The sequence below is a fragment of the Miniopterus schreibersii genome (assembly GCF_964146895.1).
Source record: "Miniopterus schreibersii genome assembly, chromosome: 11".
NCBI lineage: Eukaryota > Metazoa > Chordata > Mammalia > Chiroptera > Miniopteridae > Miniopterus > Miniopterus schreibersii.
In genome coordinates this window covers 3,712,106-3,735,293 of record NC_138111.1, presented here as the reverse complement: position 1 = coordinate 3,735,293, position 23,188 = coordinate 3,712,106, and the positions used below count along the sequence as shown (strand labels likewise).

Below are 23,188 nucleotides of genomic sequence, written 5' to 3'. Positions count from 1 at the left end.
TCTGAGCATCCACATTTCCTGCTCTTATAACACACCAGCCAGACTGAATCCGGGCCCACCCGAAGGGCCTCGTTTTAACTGCAGCACCTCCTGAAGGCCCCGTCTCCAGATGCAGTCACACTGTGAGTGCTGGGGTCAGGCCTTCAGCATGTGGATTTGGGAGGATGTTCAGCCTGTGTGACACTTGCTCTGGCAGCCGAGCAAACCAGTGCAGCACACTCGTGAGCATCTCAGCTGACCCCCGTGCCCGCCCACGTTCCAGCCAGGGCAGGTGCCTGGGAGCCCCGGCCTCTCCCAGCACCCCCTCTCCTTTCCCGGCCCCGTCCAGGCTTTTCTTTTTTGATTCTGAGATTCAGGTTCCTGAAAGTCAAACCCAGTAGGCCCCTGGAGGCTATCTCCTGTAGCCTCCAAATTGCCCAGGGAGAAACTTAGGCCCTGAAAGACTCGGGTCACCTGAGGTCACCCTGTGAGTGAGTGGGGGCAGAACCGGGCCTCCTGGCCCCAGGCTGGCCATTCTTTGTCTTGTTTGTTCTGCTTTCCTAGTCCCAGCACAGTGGCAGGTGAGCAGTTGCCCACCTTGCAGTCACGCCCCCATCCGGAGGCCTTCCTGGGTCCCCTTCTCCTTCCCCTGCCTGCCCCCGGGACAGATGGGGACAGTGGGCTGTGACTGCCCTTGTACCTGGCCCATGTTGCGTCCCGTTTGCATTAACCAGATGCCCCTCTCCCGTGGAGCTCTGGGAGCGTCCCCCCTCTCCTCTCAACAATAATTAGCCTTGTAAGACTAATGGACAAAATCGTGTCTAATTACCCTGTTGAAGGCCCAATTATGCGATTAACATTTGTGGACTATAAACTAATGATGAGAAGAGCCTCTCATTTGCATAGCATTAAGCTAATTGAGCTGCAAGCCGGGACGGCCGGGGTGGCGATGGCAGGGTTCTCTTTCTGAGAGGATACTAATGACCAGGGAGGACAATCCACCTGACAGCTTTATTAATTAACAGCGATCTGGTTACCTGGCAGGACTGGCAAGTGGCGGAGGGCAGAAAGGCTGGGCTTTGTCAGAAATGAGAGAAGGGCCGGCTCCACCGAGTTATCCTGCCAGCACTCGGCTGTGTCAGAAAAGCGTGTGATCACATTGAAGGCCCATTTTAGAAACGCGTCTGTAAGATCTGGCCCTGGCCTTTCTGCCGTGCCCTTCACTCATTTAGTCGTTCATTCGCTCTCTGGTCCGTTCATTCCACCCACACTTACGGAGTGTGTCAGGCTGGGCCCCTGCCCGAGGGAGTGTCTGGGGAGAGGGTTCCGTTCGGCTGCAGGCCCCAGCTTCTTCCAGAGGGTTCAGATTCAGCACCAGGCAGCCTCGACGTTGGAGAATGTCAGACTTTGAGGTATCCTTAGAGATCATCAGTTCAAGGCTCTCATTTCAGCCCCCAAAAATTGGGGCTTAGAAAGGCTGAGAGCCCAAGGGTCAAGGTCCCCAGACTTGGAGTGGCGGGTGGGGCTGCTGGTCCTGTCCCTGGCCTGCCCCCCCTACCCACAGAACTGCCCACAGGACTGCCCACAGGAAGGTGCCTTTTCAGCACCTTCCTTAATCCCAGGGATTGTATTTTGAGTATTTAGACATTGTCTGCTAGGGAAACTTGCCGGAAGCCTCTCCCACGTGCTTCCAGGCCCCTGCCCTTCTCCCTCAGGGCACTGGCCATCTGGTTTTCTCGGCTGCATGCTTCTGCTCCCTGAGGGCAGAGACTATGTTGTGCTCACTGTTTAATAAATAGATGATTGAACCAACTAAGGAACCATTCAAGTGCTGTGGCTGGGACTAAAACCCAGATTGCTTTCCAATGAATTCTAAATCATGGATTTTTTTAAACAAACAAAAATAAGGTTATGTGTAGGTCCTCATATGACTTGCTTTTTCCATAATAAAATATTGTTGTACATATGTTTGTACAGTGTTACACTGCAAACTATTACACGGTAATAGTTTATGTACACAATGATGCAGCCCAGATGTGTTACAATGTATCCAAATGCCCTGTCGGCAGACATCTGCTTCCTGCATTTTTCTATTATAAACAATGCAGCCAGGAAGATATGTGCAATAAAGCTGGGATAATGTAGGGAAGGTGCCGGTCAGTCTAACCTGAAAACAAAGATAATTGACGAGAGGGGTGGGGCCACTACAAACCCTCAAAAATCTGGGAATACTTAATCCCCCAGACAAAGGAGCTCCCTGTCTTGAGGCTCTTGGCCCTGTGCTCCTGTGGCTCTCTTGCATTCGCCTGTGTTCCCTCCACAGCTGCATGGCCCACAGCCACGAGGGACCCCGCACGCTGTGGACTGATGCTGGATTGAGGTGTGCCCCAACAATGAGTGAAAACTCTGGGCAAAAGCTTTAATCCTAGCCCTGCTGAAGCCACAGCTACACTTCTTCCTTGGTGGGATAGCGGGAAACGGGACCTTGGAAACTTGGGGATTTAACTCCGCCCAAATAAATGACATTCATTCTCCTGTGCAAGACTCAGAAAATTCTTTTTTTTTGGTGACATAGCAAGAAGCCCATATCCTCCGGCAACCAGCAGCGACAAGGAGAGCACCCCACTGATGAGAGAACCACTAAGCCAAAGGGTAGTATGTACAATTAAAAAGTTACTTTTATTTTTTAACTGAAAGAAGTCAGAGATCGAAGGAGTACAAATAAATATTCAGTGAAAAAATAAGTCCCAAAAGTAAACCAACTGAAAATGAATCATCTGAGCCTCTGACTTAGGTTAGAGAAATAATCAACCTAAAGAGTGTCAGGGAAAAGACCATCGAGATGGAAACCGAGGGAGGAGGAAACTAAGTGACGGGGCGGCCACAGTCAGTTCTTTGATAAAAGTAATGAAACTGGCATGTCTCTGGCAAGATTGAGCAATAAAAAAGAAAGACTGCACAGATAAACAATACTTGGAATAAAAATGGGGACATATCCATAAACAGCAGAGTTTAAAAGGGTAGGAAAAATATTATGAACAACGTTATGACAATAAATCTGGAAACACAGACAAGGTGGATAAATTCAGGAGGGAAAAAAAAAAAAGTCTTACCGATGTTGACATCAGAAGAGAGAGAAAATCCAAGCAGTCCTGCAATTACGAAATACATCCGAGTAAAACTTTCCCATCCCCCAACACCGCGGCCCAGACTGCTCCCGGCGGCACCGTGAGTGTGATTGAAAACACAAAAACAGGCAGGTGACCGTGGAGAAGAGGCTGGCGAGCTGCCACCAAGCCCATCCCGCACCTGAAGGCAGTGAGCTGCAGCCAAGCACGTCAACGTGGAGGAGTCTGAGAAAAGTCATGCTGAGGGGAAAAGCAAGTTGTAAGAGGGCATGTCCAGCAAAACTGAACATGTGTAGGTGCTCATACACATTTTAACAATTCCCGAGGGTGGCTCTCTTCTGATGTGAGTGTAGACACAAGATAGGATTGGTTAGGATCCCTCAGGGGGTTTCAAGTATTGGGGTGATGAATTACTTAGGTAGTGGGGTCCCAGGGCTAGTTTTATATTCTATGTATTAGAATGTATCCACCAGAATAGAAATTATTCTAGGGGGGAAAAAATCTTTGTCTTATTTACCAATGTATCTCAAACTCCTAAAATAATGCCTGGCACATAGTAGGTTCTCAGTAAATCGTTGTGACCAGAGTGATTGTATGTCATGCCACTTATTTTTTATATATCAAAATATGTCTTAATTTAAAAATGGGGGAATATTAAGGTTTCTTCTCACCCCAGACCTTTGCTCCCTTTCCCGGAAGCAATCATTGTTCTTAATTTATAGGGTGTTCTTTTAGAAAGTTTCTCTGCAGCAATAAGGAGATTTAAATATATGCCTTTATTTTATATAGATGGAGGCCCACTACACAACCACTGAACATGCAGTCAAGCGTACGTCCTTATGTGACCTGGTTTTCAGTTTTCTCTTAACTGTGTCTGGTGATGTTTCCCTGTAGCCTGTACAGCTCTGCTCTCAGGCTTTTTCACAGCTGCCTAGTATTCCAGCCTGTGGCTGTACAGTCATTAATTTAACCAGGCCCCTGTTGAAGAGCATTTGGACTGTTTCCTTTCTTTCCTTCACTTTGCAAACAGCACTGCAGTAAACATCCTGGCTGTCTGGCCCCGCGTAGTCATAAGATTGTCCCTACAGATTCAAATCCTAGATGTGGAGTGGCTCAATGTGGTTGTATTTTTATTCTCAGTGGGTGCTAGCATTGCAGACCAAAGGCAGGTGTCCTTTGGAAACAGCTGGAACATCCAAGGAGCAAACACTTCGCTGAAGTGAGGGACGCGGGGCTGCAGGACTGCAGAGGGCCAGGGGCCAGCGCCGCGAGTGATGTTCCCGCAGCTGCCTGGCACGTGGCACAGTTCAGCTGAATCGCACGCACATGCTCAAGCTATGGAAATGTGTGACATCACAGAACTCAAGTTTCGGGGAGCATAGCTTTCTCTCAGGATCACGGGTGGATTTAAAATATACCCAAATGTTTTCTTTCAAGAACGGTTGTGGTGCCCACAGCAGTTACTTTTCGATTTATGTGTTGAGTATTTAATGACAATTATTTCAACTGTTATTGCTTCGAGCCTTCAGCCACAACTCAAACATGGCGCTTATGAACATAAAGGCCCATCATGGACGGAAATTGTTCTCAGGGGCCCGCGCCTTCTGGAGAGGCTGGAAGCCAGTGTGCTCAGCGCCTCTGCGAGCGGAGCGCGGGGGTCAGCTTGTGATGCGGTGGGTCCCCGCACACAGCCTTTGTGGGGCGCGGTCCTTGGGAGCTCTGGGCTCAGACTCAGCTCGGGCAGCTTGTCTGGTGCCTGGTGGTAGAAACACGCCAGGGTCGTCCGTCCTTTGTGAGAACAGGTGAGCGGCCGGGAAGCATGGACCTGGAGCTCCCTCCGGAAGCAGGCCTCTCAGTCTCCCTGGGACCGGCCGCTGGCTGGCGTTGCCGTGACATTTTCTCAGAGCGGTGGGTTTAATGTTAAACACATGAGCTTTGGAGGCAGAGCCCTGAGTGTGAATTGGTGCCAGCTGACAGATGCTTAGCTGTGGGGGCCGGTGAACAGGACAGACAGACGAACTCCCCTCTGGGTAGGGGGCCACTCAGGGGCAGGAGGTCAGTGAGTGAGTGAGTCTGAGGCATACTGCTCTGGTCAGCTCTGAGGCCCCGTGGACTCGTGGAGGCTCATGAGAAGTTGGGAGGAACAGCATGCCGAACAGAGGGAACAGCAAGGCCACGGCTCAGAGGCAGGAGGTAGCTCCAGCTCTTCTGGTTACTTCACCTCTCAGACCCTCTGTTTCTTCACTTGCAAAGTAGATTTAACAGTGCACATGATGCAGAGCGGCTGCGGGTTCAAGGAGACAGTGCAGGGGAATGTGCAATAAGGAATCATTATGTGAGCGAGTGAATGATAAACTATAGCCGTCTCCACTGTCGTCCAGGGTTGGCGCTCTCCTCTCCGGCGCTTCCCAGACAGGACTGGATTAACCAGCAGGGCCTCGGGCACAGCCGGACCACTCGCTCTGTGAGAGATGGTTCTGCTCATCAGAGGAAAGAAGTGTCTTTCTGTCTCATCCGTCTTTTCCATTTGCCGAGAGGAGGTAGGCCCTCCTTCCCCAAAGCTGGGGAGCTGGGGACCTGGGGACCTGGGGACCTGGGGACCTGGGGACCTGGGGACCTGGGTGGGTTGGAGAGGCCTCGTCCCTGGAGGGAGCCCTCCTGAGCCAGGCCCTTTGCTCCCAAGCCCTCCAACCATGGTCATGAGCTGTGGAAATGTGTCTCCCACTTTTCCCCGTGGCTGCTCCCGGATTGAAATATCAGTCACTGTGGCTGCCCCTGGACAAAGGCATTCATCTGTCACCTGCAGGCGCCCCCGGCAAGTGCTGCCTCGTAATAGAGACAAAGGAAGCACCAAACCGGGAGTGGCTGGGTCCGAAATTATGTACTTAACTCATAGTTGGTGTAGAGTGCTCCTAAAATCTTGATCATGACAGAAAGGCTGATAAACACTTGAAAACACAAATACTCGGGGAGGAAATGGCTCTGTGCAGCATTTGGTTGCAGCCAGGCAGACCTCCCCAGATACCAGCCTGGTGAGCTCTATGCAGGGTGGGGCAAAAGGAGGCTTACAGCTGTTCATATGGAAAATAATACAATAATAAATTATAATACAAGAATAAATTCTGTGTTTCTCATACAGCTGTAAACCTACTTTTCCCCCACCCAGTATGCAGGGTTGGCAATGATCTCGAGTGAGCTGTTTCATGGGCGGGGGCGTAAAGGACCTTAACCCGACGAGAGGCGGTGCCTCCGTAGCTGCATCACTGCAAGCCTGAGCTCTTTGCCCTTCAGGTATGTGATCGAGGGGCACAGGGGCAATGGCTGGGGACGGGACCCTACTGGATGCCAGCCAGGCGTGCAACAGACGTGCAGGGAAGCCGGTCCGGTGGAGGACGGGCCCTGCCACCCTGGCCTGCTGTGGCCCCTGACCCTGGGTGGAGCAGCTGTGTGGGTAGGAGCCCATCATGGGTCTGAGGCAGCCTGCATGCAGAATTGGAGGGCTTCTGGGGTCCTCTTTGCCCCTGGGGTGCTGCTAGTGGGCTGCTGCTTCCCCAGCTGCTGGTGTGTGGACCTCGGCAAACAGGAGGGTCACTCGTTTGTAGGTTCAGCAAACTCTGGTTAAGCCCCATGTGAGTGTTATGTGCAGACAGCACATGCTCAGGGGATGCAAAGGTGGGTGAGCTGTGGTCCGGCCCTCCAGGCCCCCTCCCCCAGGAGCTCTGCCTTTCAGAAGGGGGTGGAGGGTGCTGGACCACAGCAGTCTCTCCCAGGGAGGCCTTGGTGCGCAGGGAGGCCACTGGCACCGGGAAGATACCTTTGATGGTGCTCCGGTTCCCCGACACATGGAAAATAATACCTGCTAAATATTTCAGACAACCAGTTGTAATCCAAACAGCCACAGCAGCGGGTGCTGGCTCCTGTCAGCTGGAAGAAGGGAAGGTGCTGATAAAAATATCCGCACAGCCTGGCTGAGCAGGTCAGCGGTAATGTGGCCGTGAGGCCTTTCCTTTAAGTGGTCGGAAAAAAATGGAATCAGGTTGGAAAATGTTGTCCGGTCGGGTGAGACGGGCACGGCTGGGGGAGGAAGCGGGGCGTTCTGCTGGCGTCCCTCTGCGGCTCAGCCTCGGGAGGGGAGTGAGCCAGCCGTGGCCTCGGGAGCCCCGACCTTTGGGGATGGAAATGCCTGTGAAAGGGGCGGGGCTACTAGGGCCTCCACATCCAATCAGGAGGGCGAGGGGACCCGAGCGGCTCCCTCATTTGCATGCTGCCTTGTTTGTGAGTCAGGAAAATGTAAAGAGCTGGGCGGCGCCCGGTCCCCGCTGCGCCCCGGGACTCCTCTCGGTCTCAGGCCTGTGCCTGCAGTCAGGCTCCAGGATAATGAAATGCAAACAGCCATTTCTGTCCTGGACTGAAATACATCTCCGCCCGTTCGGGCCGAGGTGCTTCAGAAACATCAAAAAAAACGTAACCTGCTCAGTGCCTCCCGTTTCCTGCCTCGCACCACCTCTGCCCGCGTGTCCCATTTGCCCTGGGGGTTCCGTGGGGGTTCCGGCATCCATATCCTCCCTCCTTCCTTCCCCAGAGTGTTTGCTCAGCTGAGCGGATTATCCGGGAGCCGTGCACCCAGGGGTCTGGGACTCGGCCTCACTGGCACATTCTGAGCTGCATGAACCGAGGCCAGTTATTTCAGCTCAAGGGAGGCCTTCCTCGAACCCTGCCTGTCGTCCCCATTGTCCCTTTAGCACCACTCTGGGAGGCTGCAGGAATGAGCACTGAGAGGAGGGGTGGAGGGGGAGGGGGGTCCCACCACAGCGAAGGTGCCCTTTGCACCCCAGCAGGGCAGGGAAGGCATGCCATTCAGGGCCACCTGGGGGAGGGTGACCCCCAGTCCTCCAGCGAGCACGCTAGCATGTCCCGGAGCCGGCAGCCGGAGGCCATGCCGAGGGCCCTTCCCTACCCAGGATGTGCACCTGGGGTAGGCTCCAGGATGGCTTCGGCCCCTCCAGGAACTCCGGCCCACCAGCTGAGCAGACTGTGCCACTCTACGGACACGTCCCGTGAGCACGGCTAAGCAGGCACTGCCCAGGCCCTTCTAGAAAGAAATCCTGGCGCCATGCCATGGGGGCCAGGTAGAGGGTCCGTGCCTGCTGCCCACCAAGCCCTGGGCCTGCTCACCCACTGGTGGGCGTCTTGCCAATGGAGAAGCAAGATAAAGGCCCAGGAACCGCGGGGCCCACGCTCGGTGGCGGGTGACTTAGGTGACTTTACCTCTCTGAACGTCAGAGTCCTCATCACCCAGTTGTGGCCGGCGGCTCCTTTCCAGGCACTGCCCCAAACCCTGGGGCGACAGCCACGAGGAGAAGGTTCCCAGGGGAGGAGGCAGACAGTCACCAACAAGCAAAGGAGAAATACCCACAGAGACAGCGCTCCGTGGGGAAGACAAAGGTCTCCGTGCTCTGGCTCAGAAGGCCTGGCGGCAGGCGGGGTGACTGGGGAAGGCACCTTTCAGGGAGGGTCAGTTAAGCTAAGACTTGAGTGAAAGGAAGGAGCCAGCCCTGGGGTGGTGGGGGGAAGAGCCATCCAGGCTCGGGCAGGAGGGCGCCAGGCATGTCCAGGGCGGCTGGTCCGGAGAGCAGGGCTGGTGCTGGGAGGGGTAGCGGGGGGGGGGGGGGCTGTGAAGGCTCGGGATGCCCTGAAGACCCAGCACCGTCCCTCTTGGGGGGGGGGGAGGCAGGCGGGCAGGAAGCCCCAAGAAGCTGGCCACAGAGCCTGAGGCAGGATGGGGGTTATTGCCCTTGTATGTTTCAATCATTTCGTCACACAGGGAATCCGCTTACCATAGAAAAGCTAGAAAATGTAGCTAATTGAATATTTTCGATATCCAGAGATAGTCAATGTTAACACTTCGGTATATGTACTGACCCTTAGAGATACTCTACAAAAAGGGGATCTTAACTGCAAACATTGTATCACGTCCCTGTCTTGCGCTTCATACGCTACATGGTAACCTGCGGCCCCCGGTGGGTGGGTGAGTGGCTCGCAGCCCCCCTTCCCGGTCCCACCCAGGCTCAGGGTTACTGCAGGGAGAGGCCTTGGGGTCGCTCCCACCAGGGCCGGTAGGCTTCTGCCCACGAGTAATAGGCTTAATTCATGGGCAACTATCGAAACCCGGAGTCTTAAATTGCAGCCCCGCGTCCCCAGCCAAGGACGTGGAGCGGCTTTATCTGGAAGCTCCGGTTTCACCTCCCGGGTCGGTTCACTGAAGAAGTTTAACCCGGAGCACAACCAGATAAACAGTTTAACCCTGGGTTTCTTTGCGGAGGGCAATTAGGGGAGTGTTCTCTTGGCGCCGACAGGCCACGGGGCTGGCCCGGGTGAGGCCTCCCAGGGCCGGTGCCCTCCACCCCTCCAAATCAAGTGTCCCCCAGCTGCAGTCATTCACGTCCAGGGTGCAGTTCGTACCGAACTCCTACGAGGAACGTGTCTCTGGATGCGGCCTGACGTTAGTGCAGGCGCAGGACAGGAGGCGACGGCTCTGGGGGCGCCTCCCTCTGAGGCCGCTCGCGTGGGGAGGACCCTGCCGTGACCAAATCGCCAGGGGGGGCTCTGTGGCATGGCGACGTCTGAACCTGTGTCTGTGCTAGTCCACCAGTACGAGCTGCCCACCACAGGGAGAAATTTGGGGAGGAATTTGGGAGTGGCCTTCCTGGAGTGGAGCTCGGGGGGATTGCCCGAGTGGGGGCGTTCTGGGAAGTCCTCTGAAGGGCACCGGGGAGGTCGCCGCGGTGTCTGCTATGGTCCTGTGTGGCCTCCATGCCCAAGAGAAAGATGCAGGGCGTAAATGAAGGCGGTGGAGGCCTGGCAGCACGTGGGAGGAGGTCGGGGAGAGACAGGTCGGGAGGCACTTGCGAGGCCTGGGAGCCCAAAGCGTGCACACAGCAGAAACTCAGTAAAAATGAGCCGGGTGTCTACACTGCAAGCCAAGCAGGGCGGAGGAAGTAGGTCGTGGAGGAAATGAAAAGACGGCTGGGGGCTTGTGGCTGTGGCTGTCCCCACTCATCCTGCCAACTGCCCACAGCTCCCACCAAGCAACCCCTCTGAGAGTCTCCCTCCGTCCTGAGGACCAGGTCCTTGAGGACAACGTAAGTCAGTCAACAAGCATTTACTGAGCACCTACTGTGCGCTGGGCACTGTTCTAGGAGGTAACAACAGGGCAGAGAACCACAGAGACGCACCTGTGCCTTCAGGGCTGGACAATCAACATAAATAGTGCAACAGCCCAGCGTCCAACGTGCCTTTGGGGGTGGAGGCCGCCCCTGACTGTGTGCATTTGTGAGGGACAAAAGCGGTGAGTGGAGCCTCCTTAAGGGCACAAGCTGAAGTCTCTCGTCTCACATGATAATAATTCACCTAGAATGACCCGGGCCATCATTACGTGCCAGACCAAGTACGAGGCCCATGGACTGGCTCCTTCAATCTTCACCACCTCTGCCTGGCTGCCCCGTCCCATCCGCATCTTAGAGACGGAGAACGGGCGGGCCCTGGCTGGGGAACGTGCCCCTGGCCACTGGCCTGTTGTCCTCGCAGCTCTGGGCGCGAGAGTGGGCGCCAAGGAGGTCCTGTCTTAGGAGTCCCAGGGGGTGGAGGGTGTTAACGCGGGGCTTGTAGTTTGGTGTGTGTGCGCGCTTAGCTCGCGTGAGACCCGGGCGTAGAAGTCGGAGGAAGTATTTGAGAACCATGACCACCTGGGATGAGTTGGGGGACGCTTGTCCCGGTCCCCACAGAGTAAACTAGGATTTTTGCTATGAAGGTGACGTGTGTCTGCTCCAGCTTGGAGTCGGCCACGTGTCCCCTGCACAGCCTCTGGAAGCACGCTGTCCTCCCAGCTCCGGGGTGATCTTCTTGTGGGGGCTCATTGGCTTTTCTCTGAGATTTCCTCCCGAGCACACTGGAGACAGAGCTTCGAGTCTGGGTCCGAGTTTGCCACTAACTGCGTTTAATGAAGCCCTAGTGGCCACCTTGTGTGGAGGGACAGAGTCAGGCCTGGAGGAAACCCTTAGCTCGGAAGCATCGCGGGTGAAGTGCCGGGGGCAATCTGGGCCTCTGGGTGACTCCAGGGCCCCCTGCACCCCGGACCCGGGTGTGGTGGGCTTCGAGTTCCCCGAGTTCCCGGTTTGCCACCGTCCTGACGCTGCATCCGGAATTGTTGGTAAAACAAAAGCCGATGGCCTGCTGGGCCCTTTTAATCACCTAATGGCCGGGGACACCCGACGCCCCAGCTCAGGTTCCCAGCCTCGGCCACGGCCCCGGCCACTGTAACTACAGCCAAGTTTGGCCCGGCTTCTCGGTGTTACAGCCCCGACACGGACGCACACAATCGAAGTATTTGAGAACAATGAAATATGCATGGCCATCGGTGACAGCCCCATAAAGTGCGGCAATTAGCCGCGTAATCCGAGAGAGGGAGCCGGCCCTCGCAGCCCGCGGCTCCCCATTAGTTAAATGCATTTTGTACGTCCCTCATCCCATCAAATCAACTAACACTTCCTTTAATTGGCTCATGAATTATACAGCCGCCCCGCATTATAATTTAATCGCCTGTAAACATTCATAGGGCCCCGCTGTAAAGCGAATCGCGCTCATTAATTCGTTAATTTCAGCAGATGGAAGGGGAGATCGGATGAACCGCGGCAGAACAGAGCGCCCCGGGCAATGGAAGAAGGAAAAAAGGTGGGGGGCCGTTTAGGTTTTTAAGGGCTGTCAGAAACTCAATCTGTGAGCTGTCAGCAGCCCGGACCCGTCCCCACCCCCTCCGCTCCGCCGGCTGCGGGAAAGTGACTGGCGGATTCATACGGAGGCTTGTCAACCGGCTTTAAACATCAAGCCAGCGGGTAAACCGAGCCCGATGTAAATTAATTCTTGTCTTACGGGCCCCCCTTTCTCTGTCCCCATGAATATTTCATGGTGGGCAGCATAAATATTAATTCTAATAGCTCTGCACAGTGGTTATTATTTCTGTTTTATGACAAATATTCATAAAATATTCAGGACCCTTTTTTAGAATATTTACACACTTGATTGTGAATATCCCCAGATCCCCCGGGACGCTGTAAACATATTGGGGTCCTCTTGATGGACTTTCCCCCTCCACGACTGCCACTGGTTATCGGTATTTAATCACACTTAGGGTTCCCGGGACGTCAGACCGGAGAGATTGGAGGGCTGGCGGGCACTTCCCCGGGCCTGTGAAACGGGAGCGGCTGTTCTCCTTTGACACCTGGCGGCCCGACAGAGGTCACCTCGCCGTTTTATTTGGGAAACAGCATCGGTCCCTTTTGCGTATGTCTGTTCTCAACCGGGAGCTCCAGCAGCAACCAACTTAGTGTAATGAAATTCTTCGCAACATTTATGCGAGGACTTAGCATGATTTTGGAGTAATTAAAGCGTGGGTTTAACGGGCGCGGGCGGGTTCCGGAGGAAGGCAGCGGCCGGCGGGAGGAAGGCTGCTTTGGAATCCATGTCATTTGTCTTTAGCCCTCGGGGGCAGCTGACCGAGGAGGGGTCCCAGCCTGGGGCGCCAGGCGGGCATGTCTTAGGTGACGGAGCACACGGGGGGGGGGGCCCTGGTGGGGTCCAGCGAGCCTTGAGGATGGGGGTGCATACGCAGGGTCCACCCACCCCCACCCCCACCCCACGAGCTCTCCGGGACCGTTGGGGCCACTGGGACCACTGCAGGGAATGAAGCCGAATCCTTTTCCTACGCAAGGTAGCAGGGCTGCCGTGAGCGTTGCGGAGCCAGCCGGAGGCACCGCCCCCCCTCCCAGGCCTCGGATTTGGATCCCAGGGCCCGGGCCGTGTGCTTCCTGCGAGCGTTTAAGTGGGACGGTAATGTGTGTGCCACGCGTGCCACAGGCGCCTGGCCCGTAGTGGGCATGCAAAGGTTTGCGGTGACGGCGGTGGCTAAGGAGAGGCGGGGGGCTCAAGGTGAAGCCGCGAAGTGTGGGGGCCGCTCCAGCGCCCGGAGTGTGAGGCGGAGGGTGGAGTGTGGCCCGTGCCCGGGAAGGACGGCGGGCCCCCGGGAATCGGCAGCATCTTCGTCACGAGCACACAGGTGACCAGCTGAGCAGGTAACCAGGCCCCTCAAACAGACACAGAGACGAAGGGCGACCGAGGGGAAACGGGGTGACACGTGTGGACGACGGGTGGCCCTTCCTGGTGACCTGCTGAGGGCCGGGCACGAGGAGCGTGGGGAGAGGGCAGAGTCGGGGAGAGTCTGGACATGGGGCCTTTCCCGGGGCTGGGAAAAGACACCGGCCAGAGTTTATAAAGCGGTCCGGGGCCAGACGAGAGTCTCCGGTTTAGATGGCGCCGCGAGGGGCGCAGGCTGGCCAGGCTGGTCCCGTAGCTCCGGGCGCGTCCGCCGCGTACGGTCATTGGTGCTTTAAACCCGTTTGCCTTCCTCTTTGGGGAAAGTTAGCAGAGCGTCCTGGCTACCAACCACCTGCGTCTCGCGATTGTCGGGAGTCTGGGCGGCCGTGCGCAGGGCGGTTATCCTTTCCCCCGAGCGGTGAAGGAGGCAGGACTGTTGAGACGACTTTAAAATGGAGACGGATTATGCAGGGATTTGAGCCCCGGCCGCCCCCCTCGACCCGAGGCTGCGTTTGTTCAGCGCGTCGTGACCGGCCGGGCGTGCGCGCTAACTTACTGGTTAACGACAGTCAGGGCCTGTCCTCCTCGCCCCGGGAGACTTCGGACACTGGCAGCGTAAACCCGCCGCTATGAGCTGTGCACAGTTTTAAACACGCACTGGCCGGGGGAGCCCCTTTTCAGGGCGGGAAGTACTGCCTGAGGGCTGGCCGCTCGGCGCTCGGGTTTAAAGTGAGAGCGAGACGGCTTCCGTTCTCAAGTTGGACCCTTGTCAGAGTAAAACACGCACCGTACGAAATTTTAAACTCTGTCCCCGCTGCGCTGTCCCCTGCAGCAGTGACACGGGTCTACAGGGGTGCCCTTGGCCCGGGGACCTGCCCATTGAGCTGATGGGACGCTTCTCTCCGAGAGGGACTCGGGCTCCTCACGCCCACCATCCGGCCGGTCTCCGCATAGCCTGCGGATTTGTTCAGCGCCTTCCGTGTGCCCTGCGCGAAGGCCACCGCGCAGGGAGGCGGGCAGCCCGGCGCCCGGCCCCAGCTCGCCCCCAGCGTGTTCAGGGGCGTGGGTCCTTCGGCAGGTGGCCCAAATTGTATCTTTGATTTTTGGTCGTCTGTCCATAATTCACCTGCACCTTCCGCGGCGTCTCTCCAAAGTCCCCGTTCTCTGCGCCGCCCTCAGCTCAGTTCCGCGCGGCTCTGACGACGTCCCGACACTGCCTGCTCCTCGCTGCCTCCCTCCGCTGCTCGCCGGACCGAGGCCTCGTCCCGACAAGCCGGTAAGAACGCTTTCTCCGGCCCGATCCCTGCGAGCGCCCCACCCATGGCCGTTGCCCAAGGACTAATCCGCAACAGCTTCTCGGCACATCACCTCCCCGATGGGCCGTGGGCACACGGTTTGGTTACACACGAGCTGACCATTCTACGTGTTCGTGTACAGCCCGCCCGCTCCGAGCGGCCTTTGCTTTCTTTGCCTTCACTGCCCTCCCTTCCCCGGCCGTGAACTAGCAGCAGAAACACAGCAGGCAAAGCGGGGCGGGCGGGGCAGGCAGTGTGTGTGCGCAGAGCCCCGCGGGCCCCACGCCGCCCGCGGGCCCGGTGCCGGAGCCTCCTGATCAGAAGCTCCCGGCGTGCGGACTCGGGGACGCGGGACGCGGCTCCTCTCCAGCAAGGCCCTTCCCCGCTGCGCGTCTCAAGCACCGACCTGGTCTGATCTTGCCGGCCTTTCACGAGCCTGTCCCTTGAAAACGACAAGTGGTCCTGATACGCTGGGTTAAAAACCTTTCAGTCGGGGCTTGTTTGTGAAGCGGCTTCAATTACCAGGGATTCGCAGCCGGCGGGCATCCTCTCTGCTGGCTCCGGAGCGGCACCGGCAGCCCCAGTCGCCGTGACAGCCCCGTGGCGGTGCTGCCGCTGGGCCTCACAGGCTCCGGGGTGCGGCGGGGGCCCGGCACGCTCGCAGTGTAAGGGATAAAAGCACATTGGAACACAGCCGCTCCCTGTGTGCAGATGCACCCCATCCCACATGTCTTATCTGGTGGCTGTTATTTTGCAGCATGTTGTGAGCGGAAGTCATTATCTGGGACGTGTGCAGGGAAGAAGTGGGTTTCCATGCCCCCCCCTCGTGGACTGGACCTGCAGGTGGCTGAGGCTCCCGTCCGGTCCCAGTGAGGGTCTTCCTGGTGACGGGGCAGAAGCAAACCTCAGCAAACAGCCTGGGCAAAAAGCGAGAGGGAGCGGAGAGGCGGTGGGAGCAGCTGGCCTGGAAGGAGAAAACACTGACCCAGGGACTCACGTTGTTTTCAAGCTCACACATTTTCCAGAAGGGACCGGCACTGGAGGGACTAGATGTTTTACGTGTCCTTCGGTAACAACTGCAGGAAACCAGCTCAAGTCAGTGTAAGCAAAGGAAGAGATTTATGTGTTTATGTCAGGGAGACGTTGAGGGGTGTGTTGGCTTCAGGCACAGCTTGATCCAGGGCCCCAAACAATGTCTCTTGGCAACTCTCTGCTCTCTGGGGTGGCTTCCTCTTCGGGGAGGCTCTCTCTGAGTGCAGGCCCCAGGCAACCCCAGGCCCCACACCGTCGGCCTAGCAGCCCCAGCAAGACTGAAGCTCCTTTCTTCCTGGTGAGCCGGGGACAGCCTCTCGTGGGCCTGGCTCGGAGTGGCCTGCGCCCTGACCCAGTTCCGCAGCTAGGAGGGGCCGGCACTCAGATGGGCCACATCTGGGCCTCCCTGGGGCGCAGCCCTGCGGCCCTGGGGTGAGTTAACTCCCAATGAGTCACAGGGATGAGAGGGGATCAGGGCGGCACCTGTGAGCTGAGGGGAGCAGCGAGTGTGGGGACAATGGGCAGCAACTGGGCAACCCTGCCTGTACCTCCTCACAGTCGGCCATGGCTGTGTCTTTCGTCTCTCAGACCAGAGACTCAGAACCACTTTTAAGAGCTGACACCTTTGAGAAGTATGAACCCATCCCCCCCCCCCCCGAAAATGTGTAGTCAACAGTCTGTATCTAATTTCTGGGGCTGGGGAACCTGCAGAGGAGCCAGGTGTTGTCCGAGGCGGCGGGTTCCAGTCGCTGGGGGAACACTTGGCTCCCTCTGGTACCCGCCAGACCAGCACTGCTGGGCAAGGGTGTGGGCGTCCCACAGCCACGGCCCCCGCGGGCTCCGATGCGGGTGGTTCCTGGGAATGAGGGCGATGTCTCGGGCATCCGGCCCCGGCATTTCACAGAGCTCTCCACCCTCCCAGTCGGCGGAGTTTTGGCCGCGGTGGGAAATCAGGCAGTGGACGGTCTACACAGACCACTAGGACTGCACGCCGCACGCCCACTCACTCGTTCTTCACAGTGCGTCCCGGGCACCTGCTGGCTGTCAGGACTCGGGCCCGCGTCGGCCGTTCATTGCCCTGGGCCCAGCAGGTGGCACCTGGGCCGGAGAGACTGGTCCACAGTCCTTGGGGACCCGTGTCCCATTGGACCCAGCCAGGTGTGGCCTCCTGGCAGCCCGCTCGACACTTCTGGGGTGACTGAGTTGGAAGAAGCTCCCACCCTAAGAGCGGAGGGGAATCTCATTTATGTGCGTTTTTCTTGAACTCAGAGGTGCTTCTTGCTTGAGTTTACTTGAAAGTGAAATGAACAAGGCTGTGGGTGCACAGGGGGCGTTTGTTGTCACCGATGTTGTCCCCAATGGAAGCCGCTCGCATCAGTCATCAGCCTGGATGTCGATGGTGATGACTCCATTAGATGCCGCGTCTCAGTTCCATGCGAGGGGCGTATACAGTGCCCGGCACCCCGCGGGCACTCAACAAATGTACGTACGCATTCAGTACGCAGGCAGGAAGTGAGCGATGGAATATTCCAGAAGCCACTCTTAAAAACAGACGGAGAGGTTTTGATGCGGGAAGGCAGGGCCTGGGTTAGGTCTGGGCAGGAGCCGCGAACAGCTGCCCCTCCCCACCGGCGCCCGCTCACACCTGCCCCGCTTGTCTCCACCCCGCGCTGTGGACACTGGGGCTGGGCAATCCTTGCGGGGGGGTGTCCTGCTCATCGTAAGGTATCTACCCATAGTCCAGGCCTCTAGATGCCAGTGCCACCCCCTCCCCAGCTGTGACAACCAAAACTGTCCCTATTTATTGCCAAGTGTCTTCTCGGGGTAAAATCACACCCGATTGAGAACCTCTCTCGTCAGGTTGTATAGAGAGAAAGGGGTCCATTGCCAAAAAGGGGGGATTAGACCATTTGAAGTAGGCGTTTAGGAGGTGCATCCCCCAGCGCCGCCCGTCGGAGAGCCCTGGGCTAGGGGTGAGTGCTTGACTCTTCCGCTGGGCTCTCGGCTTTGGAGGACCCTGCTCGTTTGGGTCCGGGGGGGCCCCTTTCTGAAAGAGGAAATGAGGGAGCTGAGCACAATTCCCCCCCAACCCCACCTCTCCCAGGAGGGCTGGGGCAGCCAGGGAGCCTGAGCTCCCGGGGAGGGCATCGGTAATAAATGGCCCATCATAGCACCAGCTGCTGTGTTTGGGCACCGAGGATGCTCAAGCCCCGCTCTGAGCTCGCGCACAATTTATCTCATCAGATCCTCAGCACCGGTCAGCTACCATTAGCCCCATTTCACAGTTGAGGAAACTGAGTCTGAGAGAGGTTGTGTTAGTGGCCCGGGTCACCCAGCAAGCGTGGAGGTTAGAGTCTCCCCCATCACGCCGTCCTCCAGAAAGGACGGGCCATCTGCTCTCCCACAGCTCACCTGAACGGCGCCTCCTGGAAAGCCCCCCCGGAAATGAGGGGGGCTGGGAGCCATCTTGAATCAGGTGCGGAGAGCTTTCAGAGCAGGGAGGCCCCGCCTGCATCCCTCCCAGTTGGCCTCCGAGAGCTGGGTGCCTGGGGCCCCTGCAGGTGGCTCCGGAGGCCCCCCCGCCTCTGGGTTGACCCGACCCTGGTCTCGGTGGGTGGCTGGGTTCTCTCCAGCTGATCCTGGTGCCTGTCCTGTCCCCGCAGGGTGTTCTTCCTGAACGTGCCGTTAGACTCTGTCATCGAGCGGCTGTCCCTGAGGAGAACCGATCCTGTCACCGGAGAAAGGTTTGTGCCAGGCTCCTGGGGGGCGGCCATCTGAAGGCTCCGGGGACAGGGCACCTCCTCCCTCCGCCTGACTGACCGATGCTCAGCGGGACTGCTCCAGGGACAGCACCGGTGGCTACTGACAGAACGCTCTAGAAAGGGGTGCACCCACTAGCTCCCCTGGGCAGCCCCTATCCACCCGCTTTGCCTGGAAGAGAAACCAGGAGGTGAATGTCGCGGGCGCCACAGCTGTGGTCGTGACCTTCGCCGGTGCTGTCTGACCCCAGCATGTGAGCCGGCCGCCCCGGCAGGTGTCACCTGTGCGTGTCACTGGGCCTTTGTTCTCACAGTGAGGCCGCACACATCCCTGTGGGAACCAGGTCACCTTTGAGCCTTCCCGAGGTCACAGGGGGTGGGTTCTGAGTTTTATTCTGCAGTCTCACCAAGTACAATCACCATGTTCACGTTGAAATGCAATTTAAAGTCCCTGCAATCGCTGAGGGGTGAAAGCTTCCAGTTACCCCAGCAAGCCGCGTTTCTTGGCAACCAGGACTACGTTTCTTGGCAACCAGGACCACGTTTCTTGGCAACCAGGACCACATTTCTTGGCAACCAGGACCATGTTTCTTGGTAACTAGGACCATGTTTCTTGGCAACCAGGACCACTCCAGGAGTAGAGTGAGGGGGGGCCAGGAAGGAAATACCAGGATTTTTCTAAACTACAGGCCTGGTCTGTGCTCTCATCCTGGCTGCGGGGGGATAGCCTTTTGCTGACCCCCCTCAAGTAGGATGGCCATCAGGTCGCCCTGGGGTCTCTGCCAGCAGGACTGTCTGTGGCACTTCCTGTCGTCTCCGCTCCCATTTGTCGTTACCGTGTCCCCTCCCCCATTTCACTGGAAGCTCCAGAAACACGGCATCGACGTCCGTCTGTCCTGCTTGTCATTGCGTTGTCCACAGCAGATGAAATGCCAGACGTAGAGCAGACGCTAAACACACATTATTTGGAAGGAAGAAGAAAGAGAGGCAGAGAAAGGAAGCAAGGAATTGGGGCTTCATCTGTGGCTCCATCCTGTCCCGGTGTGGACCGCATCTCCCTCCCCTGGGCAGGGACCGTGTTTTGGTCTCCGTAGCTCCTGCACCCGGCCGAGGCTGCGCACAAGGCCGGTGCACAGTAAATGTTTGCTGGTGGTGACCCGCTTGGCCCACGGTCGGACAGAGGGCCCCTGTCTCCCCCGCCGCCTGGGCTGCACCAGGGTCGCCTGCATCCCCTGCTCTCTTGCAGGTACCACCTCATGTACAAGCCGCCTCCGACCATGGAAATCCAGGCCCGTCTCCAGCAGAACCCCAAGGACACTGAGGAGCAAGTCAAGCTCAAAATGGACCTGTTCTACAGGAACTCGGCCGAGCTGGAGAAGTTCTACAAGCAGGCCATCACCCTCAACGGGGACCAGGACCCCTACACAGTCTTTGAGTACATAGAGAGCGGGATCATTCACCCCCTGCCCAATAAAGTCCTCTGATGGGTGCAGAGCAGGGACCATCCCCAGGGAAAGGAAGCTGATCCCCCGCCCCCACCTTCTGGAGCCTCAGCCCAGCCAATAAAGAGCGCTGGGTGCAGTCCCAGACCCGCGTGTCCTGAAGGGAGGTGGCTGGAGTTGGCCTTGTTCTGGGGCTTGGGAGCGCAGGAGGGGCGAAGCCCAGGGAGGCCTCCCAGCGGTGTGGCGAGCGGGGCAGAGCCTGGGTGCGCTGTGGCCTCAGCGCCCGTGCCCTGTGCGCCAGGGAAGTCACTGACCTCGAAACTCTCTCTCCCTCTCCCTTCCTCTCTCTGAAATCAAGTAAAAAATTTTTTCCTCAGTGTAAATAGCCCCATGTGGCTAGTGGCTGCCGTGCAGGACAGGGCAGTTCTAGACACGCTCAGCTGTTTTGCTAGAACCCTGTAGAGGGCCGGACTTCAGGCCCCCCCGACATGCTCCTCTGTGACCCGCAGAGCCCACAGGGCCCAGGAGCGGACAGGAGGGACAGACAGTCTTTGGAGTGGCACCGTGGGCGGACAGAGCTCGTGATCTTCTTTCGAGAGCCCTGCCCTCTCCCGCCATTGCTCTCTTACCTCGTTAGGAAGAAGGTTGGGTGAGCCCTCCACTGACAGAAGAGGTCACTGTAGCCACAGAGGGTAAGTGACTAACCTCAGGTCGCTTGGACTCATGGCTAGACCCGAACCCGGCGCTCTGGGCCCTCTGTCTGTGGGGCTTCAGCAGGCTGGGCCTGTCCGGGCTTGAGACTGGGGTTCCAGTCTCTGAGCTCTGGGAAGCCTGGGGATCCCTGTAGCCTGGGGTGGCCCCGAGTCCCTCCAGCAAGGACCTGCCCCGGGCTCTGGCTATGGAGTGACTGCGGTGGCCGCTGGTGTGCACTCACCTGCGCCTCCCTGGCCTGCCCTCCGGCTGCCCCAGTCGCAGGCAGGGTGGTCCCAGGCCTGTCACCGGCAGCGCGAACCCCTGGCCTCATGGGGCTGGCCCCTCTCCAGAGGTGATGTCCTCCCCTCTGCACCCTTTCAGTGGGCAGCTCAGCCCCTGGCCCTGCTCAGGCCCTGGGTATGGCCTCCTGAAACGCCATCAGGGCCCTCCCCCGCCCAGGCCCCATTTCTTCCCAACCCCCACGGGGAAGACGGTGTCTACCCTGAAAGCCCCTGAGCATGGGTCCCTCAGGCCCCAGGAGGCCCCAGAAGGGGTCCTCGCTACAGCCCAGCTTGCAGACGCTGTGCTCAGTACCCAGCATGCGCTGTGCCCGCTGCATCCAGTGCCCCAGACGGGAGGAGACCGTGAGTGGGAAGGAGGCCAGCGCGGCCTGGCTGAGGCCCCCATTCCCCGCCCCCCCGCCCCCGGGCTTGTTTCGAATACCAGAGGATGAAACCTCACTATACTGGTCCTGTCTGGTCAGCAAAACACCATTTGGACGTAAATTCTTAGCCAAAGACAAGACATTATGAAGCAGCCTTCTTTTTTTTTTAACCCTCACTTGAGGATATTTTTTCCATTGCTTTTCAGAGAGTGGAAGGCGGGGAAGAGAGAGAGACATTGGTCACCTCCCGCTCCTGTACCGGCTGACCCAGGGCCGGGGACTGAGCCTGCAACTGAGGCACATGCCCCTGGCCAGAATCGAACCCGGGACCCTTCAGTCCCAAGGGCCGACCGCTCTAGCCACTGAACCAAACTGTCTAGGGCCAGCCACTTCTTTAGTTAGCGGAGTAATGCTTGCTTTGTGGATGACCTCTCCCCTCCCCCACGCGAGAGCCGTCCTGCCCTTTGCACCCACTCCAGGCAGCACTTTGTGAGGCAGGTGACTTCCTGCCAAGACCAAGGGCCCTGGGACGAAGCAGCCTGGGGCCACAAGCGGCCGTGTGACCTTATGACCTCAGGATCCTTGTATGAGAACAAAATAGTCCTGGCCTCCTAGGCAGCACTGGCAGGCTCTGTGGGGTGAGATGAGTGATGGGCAGGCTGGGAATGGGGCCCACGCACAGCCACGCTCAGTAACGACCCCCAGCACGCACGGGTCTCATTCTCTCAGCTCCCCAGGGCTGTGCTGTTTTATCCATAATTGAGGGAGGCGGGGCTCAAAGAGTTAAGTAACTTGCCGAAGGCTGCTAGTGGTGAGGCGGCTGGGGCTCATGGAAGAGCTCAGCCAGCTTATGGTGCCACTGTCCCTGGGCGCTGTGGACTCTGCAGGCCCCAGAGGAGCTATTCCAGTGGGACCTGAAGCCCGGCCTTCTACGGGCTCTATCAAGTCTTAAGAAACTACTGAGTGTGTCTAGAACTGCCCTGCCCAACACAGCAGAGGGACCAGGCCCCAAGTCCCTGGACCCAGAACTCCACGTGAAGACAATGTGGCACCTGCCTCCCCCGAGGCAGGGTAGGGGTGAGTGGCCTTCCGCCAACACCCTGAGGAGCTCATCCCACCGCCTCCTGCAGGCCCTGGGGCATTGACTGGACTCTGGCACCACCCTGGTGCAGGGACAGCACAGGGACGGGCCTGGCTTCATGGAGAAGTGTGGGGCACCTCCCCGGTGGGCCCCACATGATCCTGCTCCTATAGGTAGCTGCCCGGGACAGGCCATGAGCAGAGGGCCCTTATCCCTCCGCTGCTTGGCAGGCAGCTCCCTGCCAGCTGGGGCTGAGGGCTCTGCTAATTGGCCTAATTGGGCGGCGGTGGTGGCGTCATTAGCATCCGGTTCCGTTGCTGCCCTTGATCTGGGCGCTTCCTGGCCCCCGAGAGGCCCAGTCCTGTGGCCTGAGGGCCAAGGTCTTGTTAACATCCAGATCAGCAGGTGCTTAAAGGTCACTGAGGTTGGAGTCACTTGCAAGAGAACAAATCTTTCCGATGTTGTCATGAATGTAAGTCCTCAGCTCATTTTCAACCTCTTTTATCATAAATGCTCACTGCAAACTCTCCCCTTGCTCGGCCCCCAGTGCGTCACCCTGGCTTATGTCTGGTTAGAAGGTCCCCTCCCTGTCTGCTCCCCTGGCAGTGGGAAATCCAGACCATGCGGGGTCCCTCTGGGTGTTCCCCACCCCCACCCGCAGCCCCCGCAGGTGTTTCTCCTGGGGGACCCTGTCTGCAGCTGAGGAGACCAGTGTTGCACCTGCTGGGGACTCTGAGCTGCCCAATCAGCTTCCCTCCCCTGGGAATTTGGAAAGAGAACTGGGGGCAGCTGGTCACTCTTCTGGCAGCTTGCAGGGAGAGGGCATTTGAGGCAGCAAGGCCCACCTCATTCAGCCAACAAGTATTTATCTAGCGCCTACTCTGTGGCCGGCCCTGGGGATACAGTAGAGAAAAACAGGAAAAAAAATCACTCCCCCCTCGTCTGAGGCTTACACTTGACAAAGAT

At 57.8% G+C, this 23,188-nt stretch overlaps 1 protein-coding gene across 6 annotated transcripts in view; it reads left to right on the top strand.

Moving 5' to 3' along the window:
• The window catches only part of AK8 (adenylate kinase 8), an 80,034-nt gene extending 60,090 nt beyond the window's left edge, over positions 1-19,944 (top strand). For all 6 annotated transcript variants that reach the window (XM_081151234.1, XM_081151231.1, XM_081151233.1 and 3 more), the window contains 2 exons: positions 18,247-18,327; positions 19,589-19,944. In XM_081151234.1, coding sequence (XP_081007360.1) covers positions 18,247-18,327; positions 19,589-19,826 — 319 coding nt within the window. In that variant the 3' untranslated portion in view covers positions 19,827-19,944. The remainder of the gene's footprint in view (positions 1-18,246; positions 18,328-19,588) is intronic.
• Positions 19,945-23,188: the final 3,244 nt, after the last annotated feature.